This window comes from Alosa pseudoharengus, unplaced genomic scaffold (genome assembly GCF_046254945.1).
Source record: "Alosa pseudoharengus isolate Yale_2024_CS ecotype anadromous, Long Island Sound unplaced genomic scaffold, YU_APseudo_1.1 YU_APseudo_1.1_scf_11, whole genome shotgun sequence".
NCBI lineage: Eukaryota > Metazoa > Chordata > Actinopteri > Clupeiformes > Clupeidae > Alosa > Alosa pseudoharengus.
The window spans coordinates 16362126-16387102 of NW_027468576.1; the positions used below are offsets into that span (position 1 = coordinate 16362126).

The 24977-nt window shown below is 41.5% G+C and overlaps 1 protein-coding gene across 1 annotated transcript; it reads right to left on the reverse strand.

The window, feature by feature from the left end:
- Positions 1 to 42: 42 nt before the first annotated feature.
- LOC143116813 (4-trimethylaminobutyraldehyde dehydrogenase A) lies at positions 43 to 18847 on the reverse strand. Its single transcript, XM_076278133.1, has 12 exons — positions 18706 to 18847; positions 17481 to 17650; positions 9121 to 9266; positions 8830 to 8959; positions 7858 to 7992; positions 6758 to 6954; positions 5218 to 5358; positions 4763 to 4951; positions 4229 to 4316; positions 3692 to 3833; positions 733 to 845; positions 43 to 625 (listed from the first exon to the last, which is right to left on the reverse strand). The coding sequence occupies exons 2-12, from the start codon at positions 17629 to 17631 to the stop codon at positions 531 to 533; spliced, it is 1527 nt and encodes a 508-aa protein (XP_076134248.1). The 5' UTR covers positions 17632 to 17650; positions 18706 to 18847; the 3' UTR covers positions 43 to 530.
- Between the last annotated feature and the right edge of the window lie 6130 nt (positions 18848 to 24977).

Genomic DNA, 24977 nt, shown 5'->3' on the forward strand with positions numbered 1-24977 from the left:
CCATGTTTTTTCTGTGTGGATTCAAAAAATAAACAGGTCAAATAATTTGTGAAACAAATTGTTTTTAATTCAGTTGTGGCAAAACATTTCGCATTTCGAAGTGCAAAGTGTCTGCATTTTTTCACATCCTACCAGTAGTAAATAAGAAATGGGATTACAAAGAATCTGTGCCCCGCTGATTACAGAGATGACATACTAAAGTGGTTTTCTTTACAAAATATAAAGAATGTAAACAATTTGCTTTACTGATTTATTGAACAATTGGTGTACATAAACAAATGCTTTTTTATAGATTTCAATTCCCAATTGTAGTCATTATGAGGCACTTAATTCAACCGGACCCCTAAAACATTCTGAATGTACACTACATCAAGGCCAGGGGAAAACTGAACTGGGCATAACTGGGCACATCAGGGGGGCAGCTGTAAAAATGGACCCAAAACAGGAAATGGAGGGACTTTCTCTATTGCATCAAGGTAGTCACAGTGTCAATGGAAGGGCAGGAGACGAGTCACAGTCGGTGCAGATGATTAGAAAAGGCTATCAACATCTCCCATCTCAACAACCACAGTCTTCAGCTGAGTGTAATACTCAATGGTAACTTGGCCGTTCTCCCGGCCAAAGCCTGTTAAAACAAAAATAAACATGGTAAAAGAAAGTCCACTCCATCTTGAATTATGTTCAGACAGCCAATTGCCATTTTAGATCCACAGCTTTTGTTTTGTACTGTACCTGACATCTTGTAGCCACCAAAGGGGACCTCCACTGGGCTGACGTTGTAGTTGTTGATAAAGCAGGTTCCCGCCTGCAGGTTTTCGGCCACGCGATGAGCACGGGCCACATCCCTACAAGTAAGAGGTGATGGAGCTGAGATTAAGGGTCCACTTTAAAACAATGACTTGGGGGTACTCTAATAGTTATCAATGAGAAGGCAAGTAAGAATGTATATGTGTCAATTGGCTTTGAATAAATATGGAGGAACAAGTACATGGTCTATCCCAGTTTTTCTTTTACTGGACACTGTTACGAACCACAGGCAAACATGAACCGGAGACGAACACCAATTTAATATATTAATATCAGAAAAAGAAACATCTAGGGCAGTGGTTCTCAACCTTTTTTCAGTGATGATGAAATATGTGAAATATTTTTTCAGCCAAGTACCCCCCTAACCAGCGCACAAGAATTACCGCTACGCTTCATTGTTAAAACTCCATTGTTTGAGTTTTGACAGGTGATGGTGGGTGGCATGTGACAGGTTGGGTCGAACCATCCTGGTATGGGGGGGACTTTGGGTTTTTAGGATAATGAAATTGAATAGCCTACTGAAGCCTACTAAAATTCATTTTATAAACTTATATTTTCCTGAAATATTTATTAAATAATTGTTTTTAAAGTATTTTTGCATGGATTCTACTTTTTAAATATATGTATATTTTAAAATCTTACGTACCCCCATTTGAGAACCACTGATCTAGGGTATGTGGGCTTCTGGTTGTGAATGGAATGAAAAAAATGGAATGGTCTGTACTGTGTGTGCGGCCATTTAATTTCCATTTTGAAATGGGAAAACAACTCGTTTCCCGTTTTGAAATTGGACTGCCGAAATGCCGGCAGGAATTGGAGTATGGAGAATGATTGTTATTTAGTGAAGGGAATGTAGGAGGGAAACGATGTGTGCGTTTGTTGTAGAGGAGAGAGCATGTGAGAGTTGGGATCTCAGTGTAGGGGGGGGCGTTGTTCTGGCTTTTGACGGCTGATTTCAATCAACCACTCTGACGTCTCGCACAAGCCAAGGCCTCTCTTCTGTTAGTGGTCATGGCCTCCTGGCTCTGCACTATTCCCCAGGCCATTGTTTTGTTGTTGATGTGTTCTCCATACAAGTGAGCTGTAAGGTGGTTGGAGGCAATCAGCCCAATAGGTGCACAGGTCACCTGTTAGAGGTAAAATCACTGCCGCTCCCCCCCTCTACAGAGCAGCAGACGCTTGTCGGTCATGTTGTGTGCCTATGTTGGAAGGCCCGTACACCCGACGCTTTTTGTTGTAGAACTGATTTGGACAATATTTTATTTAATAAACTGTAAACCTTTTGAACGTACTCTGTGTTTTCCCTGTCATTGTGTTGTGCTCACAATGTGTGCATAACAGTAGCACAGACTGCCAGAGACATAGCCGTGGGAAGTGGGGGTGCGGCAGCACCCCCTGCAGAAAAGCATGCGTATTTATATGTCATACCTCTCACGATCAGAAAAAAAAGAAGCTCTCCGTCCCCCTGTCTATTATTCTATTATGCACTAAAAAATGTTACATTAGACCTGGGAGATCTAAACAAAAACTAAACAAATTAACAAAACAAACCTGAGGGAGATATCCTTTAACTCTAGCGTTATGGTACGACAATATGCCATATTAAGTAGCTGAATATTACCGTGAGTTTCCCAAGGAGCTGAACACGGGCCGCCTCAATCTTCAGCTTAAAATGATGCAGAGTGTTATCGGGGAGTCTCGGTGCACCACGGTGAAAGGTGGCATGGATATTGAGTAAGCTCCATCCACAAACAAGAGCTCTCTTCAGCGAGGTAGATTAACTTATTCATCTGTGTCTTTGCGTGCCTGTTTCAGTGGCCTCCTCAGAGCGTTCTTTCTCTTCTTTTTGAAAGTGTAGGTTAAAGGCTACACTGTGCGTTTATGATGTCAGCATTTGTTGTAGGCTATATTTGTGATATGTGGATCAATTTAATGTAGGCTAGCCTATGAATATTGCGTTGTGTAGGCCTATGTTATGCATATGTTTTGAGTCAATGTGTTCTGTCTAATATGCTGTGCGATAGGGTCTTTAGACTGTTGACACCCATGTCAGAAGCGTCAATAATTATTACGTTTTATTAATGTTGGTGTTCAACAGTTTTATATTTCACGTGTTCACCGTCGATTTCGGTGCAAGGCTACAGCAACTTTGTTACCTTACTAGTGTAGCGTCAGATAGCAGACGGTTACTTTGTTTGCGTTAGTATCAATCTGTGGTTTGCGACATTTTGTCGCATTTTTTCTGTAGTGTAGCCATAATGTTCTTGACAGTGATGTATGCCTGTGCTGTGTGTCATGCAATGCCAGTATGCTGTTGTCCATTAACAGAGAAAGGCGATACTTACAATAACTTTTTTTAACCCCCCTGGCCCTGGCCAGAGATGCAGAGGGTTGTCACGGTCATGAACAAGATTCAAGTGTGAAAGCAGTACAAAAAGGCCCTTCATTAGTGATACACTGATCTGTGGTCTGTTTATTGAATTTGTATTCATTATTTAAGCATATACTATTGACATTAACTCATGTGTAACCCATGCCCAAAATATTTTCCCAAAATGTGTAGTATATTGTTGCAGTTTATATTGTAGTAGTGTGAATAGATTGTGGGTCATTTTTATCACTCTCAGGATTTCTGTTACTGACACAAAAGATATTTGATGATGAATCATCTACAAACTGAATCATCTTACTCCACTTCACTCATTACACTAACTAATCAATGGCTTCAGACGGTTGTTATGTGGGCATTGAGTGTTTATGTGGTTTTGACATTTGGTATTATGAAACCCAGATATACAACACTTACTCAGACACACAGCTCAGAGGAAAACCGTGCGACAAGGCCTGTAGATGCAGCTGCAGGAGCAATTTTATGGGAACCTACCTAGTGAAGACGCCGGAGGCCAACCCGTAGGTGGAGTTGTTGGCTCTCTGCAGCACCTCTTCCTCCGTGTCAAAGGGCAAGACGGACATGACGGGCCCAAAGATCTCCTCCTTTACACAGGTCATGTCGTCCCTGCAGTTGTCTATAAGCACAGGATTCATTAAACCCATCGTTGCAACAGACACATTTAGACAACACTGGAGAACAACATGTTTTCTTCTCTGAAAACATTTACCACCAACTGTGTTGGCAGTTGATGACAAAGCTGTGTGTGACAAAGTTGACTAAAAATATGGCATGTCTATGTCTTGTGTCTGTTTTGTCACCCTCCTCACCATCCTTGATTTCATATATACAATCCATCAGTCATTTATTATAAAATAAAGGACGAACAGGACCCATAAATAATGCAACGGATTCAATTCAATGGAACTTTCTGCCGCATTCTAAGGAGTAATATTCTCAAAGCATATCTTGTTGACTACTATTGTTGACTGAATACAGCCAACAAGACGACACAGTGAAAATGTTACTCACCCAGCACACATGGAGACATGAAGTAGCCCTCCTTCAGTTTTGGATCACTTGGCATAAACGGCTCTCCTCCACAAAGCACCTTGGCACCCTAATATCCAATAAAAATTAATGATATGCAGAATTGAAGTGACCAAACATAATTTCAGTTTCAAATAAAACATTGTTTTACACCCCCACTTCATCAATTAAAGACCACAAACATATTTCAGCCAACATCACAGCATTTGATTGCCAAAATCACAACTCTTTGCCAAAATCTGCAGTGGCTTGAGTAGTGTTTTCCCAAGATAGCAATGGATTTAAAAAATAAATAAATAAAATACATTTTTAAAAATCACCCCAAAAACTAGGCATTGTTAGCCTGGGTTTTCCCATGCTGCCTTACGCGCGCAATTTTATTCACGCTGCTGGGCAGCCTGGATTCTATGGACTTAATTTTCACCTCAACGAATGACCCAATTACAGAACGGAGGGAGGGCATCAAGACGATTTTTTTCCGCTTTGGAGAGAGTGATTATCTGTGTGGAACTGTACCTGTTTCTTAGCCCCGTCGACATAGGCCAGCACCTTGTCCAGCTGTGGCCTGCTGATCAGGGCCCCCATGCGGGTGCCCTCCAGTTGGGGGTCTCCCAGAGGAATGGCCTTGGTCCTCTTCACCACCTCCTCCAGGAACTGCGGCATGATGTCTCTCTGGACGTACACTCGGGTACCGTTACAGCACACCTGACAGCAGCAGATAATCTCTAGTCAAAATTCCCATGCCTACATTTCTGCATTTTCATTTGTTTGTTTGACTTTCAACTCAATTACCATACTTCAACTCAACAGCATCAAAATCACATGGCATTATTGTCCATTCACGAAATTACATAAAATACTTAAATTGCAATGAATATATAGTCATTCAAAACCTCGTCAATCATGAAAAAGGAAATGTCATTGTTCAGAACTTCTCCAGTATTTCTGTTAACTTGTCTGACTTCACGTACCTGTCCCTGGGTCAGGAAGTTAGCCATCAGTGCACCCTTCACAGCGTTCTCCAGCTCACAGTCCTTAAAGATGATCAGAGGAGACTTCCCTCCCAGTTCCAAGGTCACCTGCTTTACCCCTTTAGAGGACATCTCCATGACCTAAAATAGAATGGAAACACACAGCGAGGAGTTTCTTTTTGGTGCTACCGTTGGTCCTGAGTGATGTACCAAAACATACTCCAACATTAGGCTCTGTAGTGTTCAGACAGACATGAATACTTATGTATTTCAACCCATTGCAATACAACCCATTCAGTCTTTCCAAAAATCCCAGCAAATGAATATTTATGACTTAACAAATTCAACACTTTTAGGCTTGTAAAAAAGTTTTCGAAATAAATTTGACCAAGATGTCTTTCATATAAGTGGCTGCTTTACCATCTCCATCAGATCTAATAAAAGCTGAAGTGACAACATGTCATCACACGGACCTTGAAAACCGGTCCTACTGAACTCTGCGGTTTCTAACAGAGATGATAGTCAATAGCATAAGGACCCGTCACGGCTAGCCTACAGTACTCATGCCAGAGGAGGTACAACAGGATCAGAGTGGATCTACATTAGGGCAGACACACCTCTGACTTCCTCCTGCCACTGAATCATGAACAATTGTACATAGATACAGATAGATGTATTGATCCTTTCAGAAATTCATCTTGCACCATCCAGCTCATCAGATAGACAGACAACATACCACAGAACCACTAAACACTTCCACAACCCCACACAACAACAATACACAACACCAAGTATCTCTACATTACAAAATAGTAAAGTGCAGTATCATTAGTACCAGTAGGCTATCAATAGTAAGGTGCAATATCATCAGTGACATTTTAATATTATACCAAAGTGCAGTATTATCATACAGAAAGGATCAAGTTATTTCCCCTAACTTATTCAGCAGTGTAATGCTGGTAGGAATACATGATTTGTAAGCCATTGGCAGCTCTTCTCACAGAGTAGAAGAAACATGTTTGATTATTCGCTGTGAAATGTATCACTATAACTTAACCTTCATGTTCTTCCAGAGACCACATCCCAAACATTTTGATAGGGTGTCTTGGTGTTTATCTCAAAGTTGCACAAAGCAGAAAACACAAATCTACTGTCTTTAATATAAAAACTTGCCTTTTTGATACTGTTGATTGCACATTATTCATAGTAACAAATACAGAATAGATCATTAAGCCTACAAGGTGTTAGTTACTTTTAATGCAGTTCTACTGTAGTCGTGATGCCACTCTGTATATTATATAAAAATACTCACAATTTAAATGAAAATTTAGAAATCTAAATACAATTCCCAGCTTAACTTAAGTAAACTAACACCACCACTTCATTTATACCACCACAGCCCAATGAACTTGGAAAACCCCTTTCTGTCCAAAGTAGATCATTAAAAAAAGCTTCTAGCTCCCTCTTGTGTGTGGGAGCGGTGGTGAACCACTGGTCTGGATAACACATGCAAAATTCCTCTCATAAAAAAGGACTTTACCTTTTTTCCAGTTGCGACGCTGCCTGTAAAGGACACCTTAGCCACTGTTGGATGGTGGCACAACAGGGTCCCTGTCTCTGCCCCACCCTGGACCACGTTAAAGAGCCCCTCTGGTGCCCCAGCTTCCTTATAGATCTCTGCCAGTATGACTGCTGTGACTGGTGTCATTGGGGAGGGTTTGAACACCATGGCATTACCTGAAAGCCAGATACAGAGACATACAATAACAATTAAAATTGAGCTTGTGGTACTTGCAGGCTAACTGTACCTAAAATAAATCAAACCGTGCCTTTAAAACCGAGGTACATACCGAACAGTTACAGTACACCCCTATTTTTTAATAGAACAAGCAACATGAATCCCAATAATCACATACAGATGGGCACTTGAGATGAAGTGCAGTGCCTCATACATTTCTTAGAGGAGTTTAGAAATATTATATGAAACCAAACCAAACCAATTATTTTGCAACATTGTAACAAGCAGATCGAACTATAGGTTTGAAAATGCAGTTAATTTCTATCCCTTTAACTCATTGAGTGCCAAAAACATAATATTACGTTTTTCCTTGCCATGCGTTGAGTGCCAAAAACATAATATTACGTTTTTAGCTTTTTTTTCCAGCTCAAAACCAGGCCATTTTCGTGGGTCTATCACTAGGTGGCAGACTTGCCAGGTCACTTCCCGGAAACTTTACAGACAACACTTCATATTTCATGAAAGACGTTATATCTCCATTTCTAGAAAAAAAACAGCTATTTTGATGAAAACTAGCCACTGTTTAGCTTGGGATTTCTCAGGAACAGAGGCGTGTAGAAATACACGGTTTGCACCCACTGAGAGCTTAAAGTTTCACCTTTCAAACGAGCCACTGTATGTGTTCATAGCTATAACACAGAATATGCTGTGGCTGTACAAAAATCATCAACAATGGTCTAGATTGCTGGCACTCTAGGACAAAGCTTCCGAAAACAGCTTGGCATTCAATGAGTTAATCTAATACCAGCAGGAGACTATAGTGATCTTGTGTGAAAAAAAAATATTTGTTTTAATGTGCCTTAGCATGGTATATCAATCAGACTGAAAGTGACTGAACATACCACAAGCCAATGCAGGAGCAGACTTCCAGGCTGCGATCTGGAAGGGGTAGTTCCAGGCACCAATGCCGGCACACACACCCAGAGGCTCACGGCGGGTATAGGCAAAGGAGCCGCCTGGGAGCTGGATGTGCTGGCCTGGGAAATACAATGAGGACCAATGAGAAATACAGACACACCTTTTAACATGTTAAAAAATATTTTTGAATATTTAAAAAATTACAACATTAAAATAGAAAGAAAAAGGCATCAGTACACTCTAATTTGTGCAAATATCTATTAATGTGTATAGTTTAAAGGTGCTCTAAGTGATGTCATACGTTTTTTAGGCTAAAACATTTTTTGTTAAACATCACCTCACCATCTGCTAGTTGCCTGTGTCCTGAATACACTGTAAAAAAACGCGATCTCTGAGGACAACCCAGGCTCCAAAAACGGCAATTAAACGACTTAGGCAAACCTTGCCCATAAAAACATAACAAACTGAACAAATCACTGACAAGATGCATGTATAGGAGAGCTTCAATTGCATGGGAGGGAGGGGGAAGAAGTAGCGAGCAAGTTACCCAGCATCGCTTAGAACACCTTTAAATAGAAATGCATATTGTCGAGAACCAGGCTACAGAGGCCCGTGAGTTAAAGACAGACTCCATACAAGATAGTGTAAAGGCGTACTCAAACTGGGCACGGTTCACTTGTACTGTGCCCGAGTATGGTTCTCTCCCATTCTTGGTCCGCACTCTCTACACATAATCAAACTGTACCCAGGCATGGTTGAGCTGCTGTGCTCTAGAATTTTAGCATAGGCATGATCCATGCCTGGGTACGGTACGGAGCAATCACACTGGTCAAATGAATCAGATTTTGGGGTTCAAATGTACTCGGGTATGATACGGATGGCATAGTGTGAGGACGCCCTGACACAGAGATATACAGGTCCATGAGCTAGAGAAGTTTGGCTCTTTGAAAACCTACCTGCCAAAGTTGGGGCAATGCCAGCATAGTATTCTATGGTCTGCCATGATATGTCTATATCCACCTGGGCTTCAGTGATGGATTTTCCATTGTTGACCACTTCCACTCTGGCTATTTCATCTCTGCGCTCCTGTTGAGAGCAGTGGACAATCAAAAAAACGTTAAATTACACATAACAGACTGTGACCCCACCCTCCCACATTGCACACATCCCATAAACATAAAAATAAACACCATGGAGCCAGTGCACAATGACTACAACCTCAGGCAGCCTCATTTAAAAACATTTACCCTAATGATGCGAGCTGCTTCCAGCATAATGCGGGCTCTCTCCATGCCAGCCAGCTTGCTCCATTTTAGAAAGGCAGAGTGGGCGCTCTTGATGGCCTGGTCGACCTCCTCCTCTCCACAAGGCACCAGGTCACAGAGCACACGGCCTATAACAGAGAGTGACCAGCAGAATCAATAGGCCAGTCAAGATTGTCCACTCTTGAAATCTCATGATCTGAAAGCTAAGCCTTACAAAAGACAACAAACATGCACATGGCCTGGATTCGCAGCGCAGTGAGAAACACGAGGCATTAGCACTTTCAATGCAAAGCTTTCATGTGCCTTGGAATGATCTCATGAATCAAGCTTCTGTGATTTTTTCCATGGCCCTCAAAAGCAATCATAGATGTCAACATTGAGCTTTGAAAATAAGGGAGATTTTCCAGGTTTCTCACGCAGAATACGGGAAAATGTCAACATTCGTCCCCCAACGTTGGAAGGATTGCAGTATAGTCCGTTTCGCAATTGCAAGGTCGTGCATTGGTCAGCTAAACAATACAACAAAGTAACCTACTTTATTTACGCCTAACAACAGCCTATATTAATTTGGTCAAGTTTATACAGCCCTAACAAGGCTAAAGTTCTGTAATCGATGCCCCTGTGCGCTGTCATTCTCTCCCCTGCGCAAACAAAATGTGTGAGTTCCAAGTAGCCTATAGTGTGTAATTCTTCTTCATAAAGTTGAACAAATGCATTTGGTTATTTTAAAGAAAAATATAAATAGCCTGTCATGCAGTTTATGGGCTACAGTGCAGAGTTGGGAAGTTATGGTAGGCCAACTTGGAGTTAATATACAAACAGGGGGAATTCTTTCTCTAGCCTACTCGTAGCTGAGTAGCCTGGTAGGCCGATACACACAGTGCGTGCGGCCGTACACTCAGGCCCGTTGCTAGAAGGCAAGCAAACCAAGCAATTGCTTGGGGCCCCGAGCTGGCTAGGGGCCCAAAGACAACGACTGGGATTACCGGGATCCCCCTCAAGGGGGCCCCTCTCAGTAGTCGCTGACAGCAGCCAGCCAGCCAGGTTCGTGATCTCTGCTGCCACGAAAATATAAAGCCTCGGCAGTCATAATGAAGTGCAGTTATGCGTCCGGAAGCCAGAAAAGAAAGAAGAGAAAGGAAGAGGATGACAAGAAAAAACAAGATAGTGGTAACTGATAAATTACACTGGATAAAATAGCTCTACTTGTCTTGTACAAATGGTGTAATGTTATGTCGCAGCAGGAAGGCTAGCCTAGCAAAAAATGTTTATGTTAACTACCTGCCTGACACCCATGCTGCTTGAAACAAACTAGAACAGTTAGTGCAACTTTTTTTTCCGAACGGACGGAATATGGTTACATACTTTAAAGGGACACCAGGCAAGCCTGATGCTTTTTCTCTACGAAACTCCCCCTCGCTCGGTCTGAAGCTCTTTTCCTTTTCTTTGCGGCTTCCGTCAAGGGTTTTCCATTCCTTCTTCGCCGGCTCTGCCATTATACACACGTTTGCAACAATCTCTAGCGTTTCGTTAGCCTGCCTCTGTGCTGTAAACTGATCCTGCTTCGGTCGTCGGGTAGGATACACCGAACTTGCAAGTGGGATATTCTTCCTACAGGCAGTAGGGGCGGGCGAGAGAGCCTTTATTCGCCCCGTAATGGGTCATTTAACCATATACCGACTTACGAAGATGATTAACCCATTTACTCCTAAAATGCCTGCTAAAAACGCCTATACAATCCTATGGCATTCTAGACTAAATAACCTTATTTCCTGAGGGTTTTCTGAAAACATACTAAAAATTGTCAACGTCTACCAAAATTTAATATCTAAGCCTCTGTAGCACCTAGAAACATGAAATAAAAAGCATGCTGCGCTACGCAGCATCCAGCGGGAGGGTCAATGTTGCGCTACGCAGCATCCAGCGGGAGGGTCAATGTTGCGTCATGCAGCATCCAGCACGAATGGGTTAATTAACACGAAAACGTTGCCTGGTGTCCCTTTAAAATGTGTATTGACGGGATAAGGAAGACACAGATCTGTTCCAGAATCACTGTTTATCGTATTTAATGACATAACATTGCTATAGCTTTGTAATAGGTTTTGATGAAAGTGTCATAGCTTCTCTGTTATACTATTGGACTGGAACATTCATGTCTAGCAGTATTCATGCACGCCAGCTGTTTACTGTCTTTAAAGCACCAGGTGTGTCTGTCTAATTCTCAAACAGCAGAATGCTTAAATGCTATGTTAAGCTACAAGTAGGCCTAGGTCAATGTATAACATTAGCTTGGGATGTTTTTACAGTAAGCATTGGTAGTTGTGAAAGCAGCTGCATCCCATCTAAATATCAAAATATGGAAATGCTAACATATCTTTTCTTTCTCCCTCAAGGTGCTTTGCTTAAATTTCTCAGCCCTCAGGCTCTTCCTAAGGATACCTCCACTGATGAAGGTAGAGTGAATTTCTCTCACTGAGCTGAGCTGTTAATGACCTTTTCCAATATGCTAACAGTGAAATGGTCAAACGTACTTCACAGGTAATTTCAGATTTTTGTTTCAATTATTTTCCCAGGTACACCATCAACTTCATCCTCCATTCATGAGGAATAAGCTGACATTAGATTTTATGGTACGGTGGTGGTGTTTTTGCAAATGTTCAAAATGTTCAAAACTAATGCACAGTATATATATGGGTGGTTGACATGACATGGCCATGGTCCAATGTGTCAAAAGATAGGTAAATTATAAAAAAAATATATAAAAAACTATGGTGATATTGTTCAGTTCTGTTTTATATGAACATACAGAGCATTCATGGGATTAGAAATCAGAAAAAGCTCATATGGCGTGACTGTCCCAGTCACATTTCACAAATTTTGATTTTGAATAAAAACAAGAAAATTAATTCATTTTCTGTTTATTCAATCATATATTGATAACCCAGATGCCTACTTGTGAGTCTGCTTGACTAAAAGTTCAGGCATAATATTGTGAAGCCACTCTTAACTAAAACACTTTGTCCCAGAAATGGATATTATATGGTGTGACGCCATATTACTTTTTTTAAACGGGCAATTGTTTGGAGACCTTCGGGGAGTAGGGGTCCTCCTTCTTTCAGGAGGAAGAACAACACCTCAAAAGGACACTGAAAGTTACAAGGTGAGTTTTCTCTCTTCATGTTTTCAAAAAAATCAAGTATATCCGGCACTCCTGCTTCAGTTCCCTTTTGCATTGTCTTTTGGTGTGATGCATTTTACGCAAAAATGCCCAAATAAAATTACTTTTCAGTCAATATTACCTTTAAAACTATATTGTCATATTGCAGTTAGCATGTTTTTAGGATGTTAGCATAAAAGCACATTGCTTAATGTCATGCTAAGTACATGAAACCTCATATGGTGTGACCCCATATCATATAGTGTGACCGGGTTTTCTCGTCACACCATATGATTTATTTGTCACACTGTATGATAGAAACTGCATTTTGAACATACAAATGTTTAACTCATAATTAAGTGTAATATATATTTTGACATATTTAACATGATTTAACATTTATTATTTAAGATGTGCAACTATTGCATTTATTGCGAATCACACACATAAAACACAAAAATCACCCCCACACACACTCACTCACTCACTCTACAGCCTTGGATACAAAAGATACATATTTGACATTCTAAATATTAATAGTAGTCTGAGAAAATAAATTCTGGTGTTAAAGAAAACAGTACTATTAATGTTGTCTTTAGCACTATAAGTAATTGCAACAATTTAATCTGATTATAATGCAGGAAAACTTTTTAAATTATCTGAATAAATTGTTGAATTTGTCTTTTAACAGATATAAAGAGAATAAACTCAAAGGGGAACTACAAACATTCAGATTGAAGCCCACCATTGAGAAGAGAAAAACTCAGGGAACCCAAGAGCTATACAATATTTGGTGGCATTCTGTTTTGCATAGTTGTGATTTCTGAAAGTGAACCTTTACATGATATACCTGTCTTAAACTGTCTTTTGTTGCTTGTGAAATACATATAATACACATTTTGTATTAACAGATTGTTTCGTGGTGTTATTTATCATATGGCGTGACACCATATCATTTGGTGTGACATCAAGAAATTATGAAAATAAAAAGGCTTTTGGGTTCTAAATCATACAAATCTCAATGGAACAGATAGAAAATAGGGTCAGCAAAAGTCACAAGCATTTTCTTTCTTTTATATCAAGGTATGTTAAAATGAATATGACGTTTATTGGTGGTTCCTGTAGGCTTTGCGTGCGGGGGGCCTCCATGTCCATTTTGCTTGGGCCCCCCAAATTCCTTGAAACGGCCCTGCGTACACTATGCAGGTGCCACTGAATCGTGCTCTCACGACAACCACGCCGTCATCTTAAATAGTCTCACTGTCGCCTTCAAGCAAGCAAAACGATGCTTTGAAAAAATCTGTTTCGCCAAAAGGGCAAGGGCAACAGGACAACAGTACAGAAAGTTTACGGGAAAATATTAAAACGGAGACTGCGGGAAAAAAGTTAAAATACGTGAGAAACCCGGAAAAAACGGGAGGGTTGACAGCTATGAAAGCAATTCTGCCCTCAAGTCAAACTGACAGCTCAGCTCACCCAACCACGCCCACTAGTCAAAGTCCTTTTAGGCAAGTCGGTTGTGGCTAGATGGGATACAGCTAACAACGGAAGTCACGTAACAGATAGTGAAATCTCCAGTGAAATCTCCATAGAAATAAACAGTATCAGGACAGGAAGTAACCTAACCCTAATCCTAACCCTAACCCTTAGCTGTATCCCTTCTAGACACCACCAGGCAAGTCCCTCCATTTGGCGGCCATATTGCAACGCTTTTTGGGCACTCATCGGGCATCCTATTCGGCAGAAATGCGCGTGTGCAAGGCTTCACGACACCAATCTTGCTCCAGCAGCGAGTTCACAATGATTGGCACGATGTCTTCACAACACACCATATGATTGGCTCAATGTATTCACATCACACCACATGATTGGCTCAATGTATTCACATGTCGACGTTTTGCCGAGGAAGGGGTGGGATATGTGTAGACAACGGCCATATTGGCGTTACAAACTAGCCCCATGCATTTCTATGGAGGATTTTTTGAGTGCTGTGTCTCCTTATTAGAAAGTCTCTGCTCTAGTTCTATGAAACCGAGTTAATCAATAGGCTAAATCATTTCGCAAACTAGGTTATAAATTCCACATGGTGAAAACTCCATCTCCTAGATCACCATAAATCTAGATATGAAAAGTTAATGAATAACATACTGTTGTTCTTCAATCTTTTAAAACTCGTTCTCTATTACTTTTTGAAGACTATGTGGGTGGTGGTGTATATGTTAAGCAGATCTTAGGGACCGTTCGTTATTTATAAACGGGGTCACCGGAGGGATTTTGAGTGCTTCAATTAAAAGTTGCATGACCCTCACCAGCCTGCAAGAAATGTTTCAACGACCCTCCAGCAGTCTTTTTAAAAAAGACATGACCCTTCCCGGCCAATTGTGATATCTTCCGCCCATGCTGTAAAGCACTATGAAAAGACATCGACTCACCCTCTGCTTTCTGATCTTACACATCACACTTCACAAAGATAGTAGATTTACTCACTAACATTGTTGTGGAAACACAATAAGCATGGAAACTAAATGCACACTTCCTGCAAATGCATAGCCTACCTACTTGAAATAAGTTATTCCTCACATAAAATAAAACATTGAGACCATTCAACAAAGCACATTTTGCTGCTATGTTCATAGCTGCTCTGTTCATGTTGCTATGGACTCGTCTCGAAAGCTGCCGAAGCTGAACATTGTCCAAAACTCAATTTCTCAGACGAGCGTCAATTTGGGAGCTTGACTACACTTCCTTCTCAAATGACTTGAAAAGGCCGTTTGCACAATTTCACAAATAATCACAGGGACCGAAAAATACCTAACATGCCAACTTTTTCCGGGTTTAGGCCTATCGTTTTAAAGGGACACCAGGCAACGTTTTCGTGTTAATTAATCATCTTCGTAAGTCGGTATATGGTTAAATGACTCATTACGGCCGAATGAAGGCTCTCTCGCCCGCCCCTATCCTACTGCCTGTAGGAAGAATATCCTACTTGCAAGTTCGGTATCCTACCCGCCGACCGAAGCAGGATCAGTTTACAGCACAGAGGCAGGCTAACGAAATGCTAGAGATTGTTGCAAACGTGTGTATAATGGCAGAGCCAGCGAAGAAGCAGTGAAAACCCCTTGACAGAAGACGCAAAGAAAAGGAAAAGAGCTTCAGACCAAGCGAGGGGGAGTTTCGTAGAGAAAAAGCATTAGGCTTGCCTGGTGTCCCTTTAACTTTTCCCCGCTGTCTTGCCGTTTTAATATTTTCCCCTAGAATATCCCACTATGCTACTGTAATACTCTCATATCATAGATATATACACTAGATGTCGCCTTCTGCTTCTCAGCATGCGTCAACACCGCCGCCATCTTGGTACAGGGATCTGAAGCGCTAAACTAGTTCTCCTGTATTGTCAGCGTTACCTATTTAGCGACGTTTGGCCATCCCCAGCGATAGAAAACCTTTTTAGCGATTAGCGACAAATTTGGGAACTTCTCACAACGATGGCAGATCGGCTTCTTTGTTGTTGAAACGTAAGAAAATCACCTTTCTCATGGCTTTGTCATTTATGAATTCAGCTACATCTCGTTTGCCCATGGCACTGACCCATGATTATAAAAGTAACGACTGGCGTAGCCTATGTAGTAGCAGAGGTAAATGTTCTACAGATCTACAGCAACTTCTGGTGAGATTACAACTTACATGAGTAAACGAGACGAGGGGTATGTGGCCTCAACCAGAGCATGTCTACGAAGAGCCTGTTTACTTTCATTGTATCGAACCTGGTTGCAGTTTACTCATTGTTCCTCTAGGGGCCACCGCTAGCTAGTGCAGAATGAATGGGAGTCTATGGGGCTAGACGGGTAAAATGTATCTTTATTATCGTCTTAAGCTTAGTTTACTCTAGACTCAACCATAAATACATGCCTGTCAGTTGGAACAACCCAAAAAACTAGATGATTGCTTGAGATTTTGACGATTTATGGTGGTTTTATTTTCGCTAGATCTTTGCCCAGATTGAAACTAATGCATTATAGAGGAGTGGATCACTGAAGCAAAATGGCGTCTCGATTGACGCATTCGTTCCAATGAACAGCAGTAGTCAAGGCGACATCTAGTGTATATATCTATGCTCTCATATTAGTCCTGCATTCTGGCCTGTGTGTTGTCCTGTTGTTACCCCTTGCCCTTCCAGAGAAACAGATGTATTCAAGTTATCGTTTTGCTTGCTTGAATGCGAACTCACAGTGATGTTAACCTACAGTAGGCCTATTTAAGTTAACGACGTGGTTGTCGTGAGAGCACGATTCATTGGCGCTTGCAGTGTTTGGCTGTAGGCTATGTCTACGTGCGCACCTGCCAGGCTAAGAGCCAAAGTATATTCACTCCAAGTTGGCCTACCATAACTTACCAACTCTACACTGTAGACCATAAACTGGCTATTTATATGACCAATGTATTTGTTCAACTGTATGAAGCAGAATTACGCACTACTTGGAACGTAACACATTTTTGTTGGCAGGAGAGAGAATGACAGCGATTAACAAATTGCACTTGTTGCTGGTTAATAAATAGGGCCTACTATATATTTTTTTGCAAACAACAAAAACAGAAAGGATGGAGACAGCAAAACTAGAGATGGGCAGGAACAAGGTCAATTGGTATAATGCTTGTCAAAACGTTAGGAGCTGGATGTGTGGATGAATGAAGCACAAGTAGCCTATGCTTTATAAGCGTGCACACTGTTTAAAGTTAGGCTAGGCTACACGGTAAACTACAAGTAAACCAAAGTTAAATTTAGCTTTTTTAGGGCTGAATAAAGTTGACCAAATGGATATAGGCTGTTAGGCGTGAATAGTAGGTTAGGCTACTTTGTTGCTCCAACCCTTCCAACGTTAATGGGGACGGATGTTGACATTTTCCGTATTTTGCGTGAGAAACCCGGGAAATCTCCCTTATTTTCATTGTTCAATGTTGACAGAGGAACGAAAGAGAACGTTAGGCCTATATGGCGACAGAAATCAACAATCAAACAAGCCACTTTGATTTTTTGCTGTTTTCATTAATACAAAAGATGGGTGACCCCCCCCCTCCTAGACAAAAAAAAGTTAGGTGACCCTCCCCTCAACAAAGAATAAAAAGACATGACCCTCCCCTATTTTCCTCCGGTGGCCCCGTTTATAAATAACGAACGGTCCCTTACCAGTTGCAGGTTCGTACACAGGTTCAGCATTCTTCACGTCCTTTGGTTTTACCCTGCTACCATTCCAATAATTCAGCGGCTCCTTAACCACTAGTGTACCCGTGGAGACGTTGCAGAACTCGGGGAGCTGAAGAAGAGGTTTCTGTGCCATTTTCGGTTAGACTAGACACCTATAACAAAATGTGATTCAACAGGACTTGGGTGTAATAACAGTGTCATAATATCGAAACGCACTGTTTCCACAAGATTAGAATCGAGTGAACAATTCGAACATATGAAAGCAAGGCAATAGGCTACTACATTTCACCTTGACAAGTGAGTATTTGTTTTAACTGTTCAGCTGGGTTGGTTGTATCAGAGAATGTCTAATAAGGGCTCTGGTTGTATGAAAAAGAACTGCATAAAAAGGTAGGCATGGAGACCATCATTGTTTCAATTCATCGTAGGCTAAGTAAGGGATAATGGACGACACGGTGGTCTGTTCACAGAAGTTAATGCACGGTCGAGGTTGTAAAACGGCCCCGACGCGAAGCGGAGGAGTTTAAACCTTGTAGTGCATTAACTTCTGTGAACAGACCACCGTGGAGTCCATTATCCCGCTTATTCCACTGTTGCCACTTGCGTTGTGTTCATTTCCTGTTACAATTTAAACGTTTTAATCGCTAAAACTGTCTTGTTTGTAGAACTAATTTCTTCCGACACATATCAACTAATTTCTCAACTCACAGGACAAACTGCCGTTACTAGTTCTACATGGATGGTTGCTATGGCCAAAGGCCAGTCGTTAGTTCTATCTCTCCCGTTGTCAAGCGGGCGTATCCCAAGATTCTGATGAACTTTAGCTTTGAAACATCGCTATTTTACCTAGCCTGCTGTCATCTATCTAGCTAAAAGCCACCTCCGTCATATGCTACAATGTTGCAATGTTCTGAACGTCTGCATTTTACAGCTCGGATGCAACGTGACAGTTCATTTAAACTTTCACAACGAGTTCGGCGAATTAATATACAAGTGTGATACGGCCAAAAAATGGATCTACTTCATAGGTGTGCAGATAACATACGGTTAATGGTCGTTCTAAATTACGTAGGACAATGGGAAATTCAACCAAGCAGTGGAATAAGCTGCAACAATGTTAACATGCAGGCTATCTATCGCTAGCCCGAGTTTTTCAGGAAATAACGTGTAGCCTACTTTCTGAATTCACAAAATGAGTATTTCATACCTTTCCTCGTTCGGCGTGTGGTTGGTAAGACGGTCCCTGCCCAAGAACAAATGTGCAGGAATGTGCACTCCGTTGCAGTACGCTATGAAACGCTCACTTTAGGGTACAACGTTTGTTGGGGAGGATCCCAAGTCCCAACATAGGCTACTTGCATAATTCTGGGGCGGGAGCGAGAGTTCAAACCAGATGGAAAGCATGTGATGGACAGATGGAGTAACCAGTTGAAAATTAGGTTGCTTGATAATGCCCTATTTCTTAATACTGTCATATTGGTCGGGAATATAAAGTGCATACCGGTATGTTTGTATCTGGCAAAAATCCAGGTTGAGAGAGACATTTCCCTGACCGCAGTAAAATGTTGCTCAATCCTTGTACTTGCTTCTTTTCTGCATGGTCAGCACGTGCACCCAATACACGTTGCAAACTACCAAATACAAGTAGAATAGTCTTTTACTCGAGATAAAACCAAAACTATGCACCCATGTCAGAAGTTTCAGGCCGATTTTGCAACGTACGTATTTGAACGTATCCACTAGCCTTGCATAAATTCAGGAGACTTCTAGTGGGGCTGTTAAAATAGGGACATTCTGACAGAGATCTACACAGATTTGCCCAATCATTGGATCTTTTGCCAGTGATCTTCACTGCACGTAATGATATTGACCTCTTAGAGTGCTATAGTGCTATAGATAAGTTTCTCATGCCCAGAAACATGGTAAAACATATTTAGTTTATTTCTATCACATTTAGATCCTAAGATACACCCATTTCTAATTTCGGGCCTTGAAATTTCATATCGCAGTGGTACAGGTGAATTACAGGATAATAGAAGTAGATGTCCATAAACCCCTCAGTAATTCTTTTCCCATCTCATATGACAACAAAATGAAAAATGTGAATAATTTGCATATTGAAAAATGAATAATTTGCATATTTAAACATTAAAATATAAAAAACTTTCAATACATTTTTTCTTAGTTTGACATCAGTAATCAACTGAGAAAGTTTCATGGTGATATCTATTGTTTTTTTTTTTTTTACCCCATTCACCTGTAGCGTCACAACATATTACAGAGGTCAATGACCTCTATCTGACCTCAGAGGTCAAACTGAGAATGCCTCCAGATCTAAAATTAAAGCTTAGGTCATGAAGAACAAACCCTGAAAGTTTCATACTTCTTTCATAAAAAGCAAGATCGTTGAGCTTAACAGCCCCACTATTCTGCCTGCTTGAGAACTTGCCATCCCCTTTCCCTCTTGAAAGATCAGAGAAATTATGTAGCCTACATGATGGCTACCAGCTGCCACACGCACCTTCAGGAAGTGGACACCCGAAGTGGATGAGGCTCTGAGAGACTGCTTTGAGTGTACTGACTGGAGTGTGTTGCAGAATGGAGAGGACTTGGAGGAGGTCACACAGTGCACAACTGATTACCTGAACTTCTGCATGGACATTGTTGTTCCCACCAGAACTGTACGCTGCTTTCCCAACAACAAGCCTTGGATAACTGTCGTGACTTTTATTAGTTTTCACTTACTTGCTTTCTTCACTAATGCTCTGGAGTGCATTAAAGCCATCATCTGCAGTATACATCCACAGTGTGCGGACTTCTTTTGATGTTGTATTATTTAAGTTGGATTTGACACCACATAACCAGCAATGTCAAGACCCTTCTTAACAGGAAAAAGAGGGCGTTCAGAGAGGGGGACATGGCAGAGCTGAGGCGCGTGCAAGGGGAACTCAAATTCATGCTGAAGGAAGCTAAGGAGGATTACAGGAAGAAGGTGGAACAGAAGCTGCAGGAAAACAACCTGAAGGAGACATGGGACTGCATGAAGGTTATCATTGGCCTGAAGAAGAACAGCAGCTCTGTGGAGGGGGACCTGGACTGGGCGAACCAGTTGAACCACTTCTACAACAGGTTTGACTGCCCTGCTCCAGCTCCAATGGCGGTGGTCTGTCCACCTCCCCCCAGCCCCCACCCCCACCCTCACACCCCCTCAATACCAGTGCAACACTCACCTCCATCATCACAGGCTACCGTACCCCCATCACTGGATTTTGCACCCCTCCCCCACATGGCGATCACGAACAATGAGGTGACAACGACCTCAGTCAACAGCCATCAGACACACAAATCCCAGATGCACCCCTCCCCCTCCCCTCCCCTCCCCTTACACCCCTCACCATTACAACAGGTCAAGTGACAGTCCAACTTAGGAAATTGCGCAGCAATAAAGCAGCGGGGCCTGACAGACTGTGTCCAAGGCTACTCAAGGCCTGTGCTGCTGAACTGGGGGAGCCACTGAAGCACATCTTCAACTTGAGCCTACGCCTTGGACAAGTTCCAACACTGTGGAAGACATCATGTCTTACCCCTGTGCCTAAGAAGCCACACCCTAGCAGGGCTTTGAACCGGTTCAAGGAACGAAAACGAAAACCGGGAACTTTTTGTATTTTACAGGGAACAGAAACGAAACCGGAAACGTTATTATTTTTTATTTATTATGTTCTGGAACAGGAACACTTATTTAAAATAATGGTAACCGGTTAATACCGGTTTTATTTCGTTCCTCAAAGTTTTCGTTGCCTAATTAACTAAAAAAAAAAAGTAATTATTTTCCTGCGCACGTTACCATGACGGCTGAGGTTCACTTCCTGTGTGACATCACATCAGACATTCGCTGACTGAATGGAGAGAGAGCGATGGATTACAAAGTCTCCACTCCACATCTTAAATAAGAGGTGAATTATGATCCATCGTTAATTAAAACGCTCATTCCAAACACAATATCAATAGCTATATTTGTCGACTCCACGTTAATAATGGACTAGCGAACATTAGGCCCAGGCGCGCCTGCAGGTGTACGTCCGTACGCACTGTGCGTACCATCAAGCTAACGTTACTCAACAACAGAACATTTCCCTTGTGTGCGTGTATTCACACCAAATTGGCCTACCCTACCTTCCCAAATATGCACAGTATCCCTTTAGCTGCATGCCATTGGGCTATTTACCACCTATTACGTAAAGTTAGTGAACACGTTATCAAAATTAACGTGCACGCATTTTGTTTGAGCAGGAGAGAGAATACGCACGCAGACACGCAATAGGCTACTTGTTGATTTCTTTTACTCGGCTATCTATATATGGTTATCAGCACACAATGTTGAGCTAATTCACTAACTCATGGATATCACAAGTTTAAACAACGAAAACAGAAAGGATGGAGGCAGCAAAGCTAGGAGTTATTCCAGATGGGCAAGGTAGGCAATTGGTGTGCTTGTCAGAACGTTAGACTGCGCTAAAGCCAGACGTCACGTTACGCTAGAACAAAACTAAAGGTAACTTTAGCCTGTATAGGGCTGTATCAAGTTGTCCAAATGAATAGGTCATTGTAGACATTGTCGTTGTATTATTGCATGTGGATGTTGTTATGCTATGTAGGCTACTTTTTTGCTGACCAATGCACGGACCTAAAACGGACAAATATTGTTCACGAGTGATTTTTTTTTGCAGGGGGTGGTGGGGGGTGCGATGGGTGTGTGTACCATATCATTAATTCCTGCAGGCGCCCCTGATTAGGCCTACTGGATGGCCTTTCCCCCGACGACAGTTGCAATTTGTTGTTGCCCGAGTGACATAACCATGTGTCTTAATAATGTCGTTACGTTTGTGTGGAAATTTTGTCTTTTAACAATAAACTACACATTTGAAATAATTGTAGGCCTATTTAATTATTATTATTATTAATAATATAATTATTATTATGTAATAATGGTTGTAATATTATTACATTTGGTTTAAGCTGGATGAGAAAGATGTGACATAATTCTATAGCATTAAACAGCTGACAGGAACGAAATTAACCGTTCCGGGAACAGTATTTTTTTGTTCTAACCGGTTCGGGAACGTCAATTTATTGGTGGAACTCATAACCGGAAACGTTATAATTCCGTTTCTGTTCGGAACGAACCGATTGGGGAAAAAAATCGGTTCAAAGCCCTGCACCCTATAGTGAGCTTAATGACTACAGACCTGTCACTCTTACATCTCATGTGATGAAGACAATGGAGCGATTGGTCTTAGGCATGTTCAGACCCCAGGTACGCCATGCACTAGACCCGCTACAGTTGTGGGCGTGGACGATGCCATCACTTATCTTCTACACAGGACACATTCCCACCTGGACAAGGGGAAAAGTGCTGTGAGAATCATGTTCTTTGATTTCTCAAGTGCTTTTAACACCATCCAGCCCCTCAGATTGGGAGACAAGCTCTTGCAGATGGGTGTGGACGCTCACCTGGTAACCTGGATTACAGATTACCTGACCGAGCGACCACAGTTCGTCAGACTGAAGGACTGTCTCTCTGACACTGTGATCTGCAGCACCGGAGCGCCACAGGGAACTGTGCTCTCTCCAGTCCTGTTCACCCTGTACACATCTGACTTCTGCTACAACACCGAGTCATGCCACATGCAGAAGTTTTCTGATGATACTACAATTGTGGGGTGTATCAGGAACGGGCAGGAGGAGGAGTACAGGAGCCTGGTGGAGGACTTTGTGCAATGGTGCAAACTCAATCATCTTCAACTTAACACGTCAAAGACCAAGGAGATGGTGGTGGATTTCCGCAGGTCTAAGCCCACTCTGCTACCAGTCCACATTGATGGGGTCAATGTGGAGGTGGTTAGCACCTACAAATATCTGGGTCTCCACCTGGACAATAAACTGGACTGGTCAGCCAACACTGATGCACTCTACAAGAAAGGGCAGAGCAGGCTGTACTTCCTGAGGAGGCTGCGGTCCTTCAATGTGTGCAGTAAGCTCCTCAGGATGTTCTACCAGTCTGTTGTTGCCAGTGTCCTCTTCTATGCAGTGGTGTGTTGGGGAGGAAGCACAAGGAAGAAGGATGCGGGGCGAATTGACAGGCTGGTAAGGAAAGCTGGCTCTGTAGTGGGAGCTGAACTGGAGTGCATCACTTCACTATCTGACAAAAGGACCCTGAACAAACTGATCAACATCTTGGACAATGAGTGTCACCCACTCCACAGCACCATTGTTAAGCAGAAGAGCCTGATCAGCTGGAGACTTCGGTCACTGCCTTGCACAACGGACAGACTGAGAAAGTCATTTGTCCCCAGGGCCATTGAACTGTTTAAAGGGGTGGTTCAGGATTTTGGACATAAGACCTCATTTCCAAGTAAGCAAATGTGATATTTATCAGTGGAGACCGTTTTCAACACGTTTCATCCAGTCCTTCTAATTGCAGAGTTCGCAGGTGCTAGGCTAGCGCAAGTCAACGGTATGTGCTAGCCTGCCACTAAAGACAGTCTTACCCACTCTAAACTACACCTACAAGTGCAAGTTGATACAAGTTGATGCCATAAAATCTTGTGCAAATCTACACTATTCTCAGCACTTTGCTACATGCATGCACATCATTTAATTTCAACACATTTGTTTTAGAATGAAAAGGAAATTCAATGGAATTTGGTCACATTTTTAATATATTTGGTTTTACCAGTTCCTTCCCTGCAAATAACCACAAAGATATGCAAAATATGTGTTACTTTTAATAATATATATATATATATAAAAACTAGGGCTGTCAATCGATTAAAAAATTGTATCTAATTAATTACATACTCTGTGATTAATTAATCTAAATTAATCGCATATATGATTTTTGCTGTGAAAGTATTTTAAATATTTAAATTCAAATGAATCATTGAATAATCAGCATTAGTGACATTAAAGTTCAAAAACTCTTTTATTATTATTTTAATAATGGCCATAATAATCTATGATATGACCTAATATGCTGAGGAAATAAATTCAAAAGTGCTTCGGGAAGAAGTTTTTTTTTATCACATACATTGCAGAGGACTTTATTTTAATCAACACTTTATTTTTATCAACACCATCAAGCCGTTTTTGAAAAGTAAATGTTCCAATCAATGATGTAGGCAGCACATTTTCTTCTCTCCTTCATTTTAAAGTCTAATGGTTACTGACTACAACGGCTCAGTCAAAGGTTATACAGAATCGATTAATCTGCGTTCATTTTTTTAATCAGTTATTTTTTCTCAAATTAATTAATCAAAATTAATCAGTTATTTTGACAGCCCTAATAAAAACATAGGTAACAAGGCCGGCAGAGAGTAAAAGGGTGAACAGCATGTCAAAGGGTGGTCACTGGTCATCAAGTGCATTAATGAGTTAAGATGTCCCTCACTGTACCCTTCAAATATATTTTAAGAAAGTTAA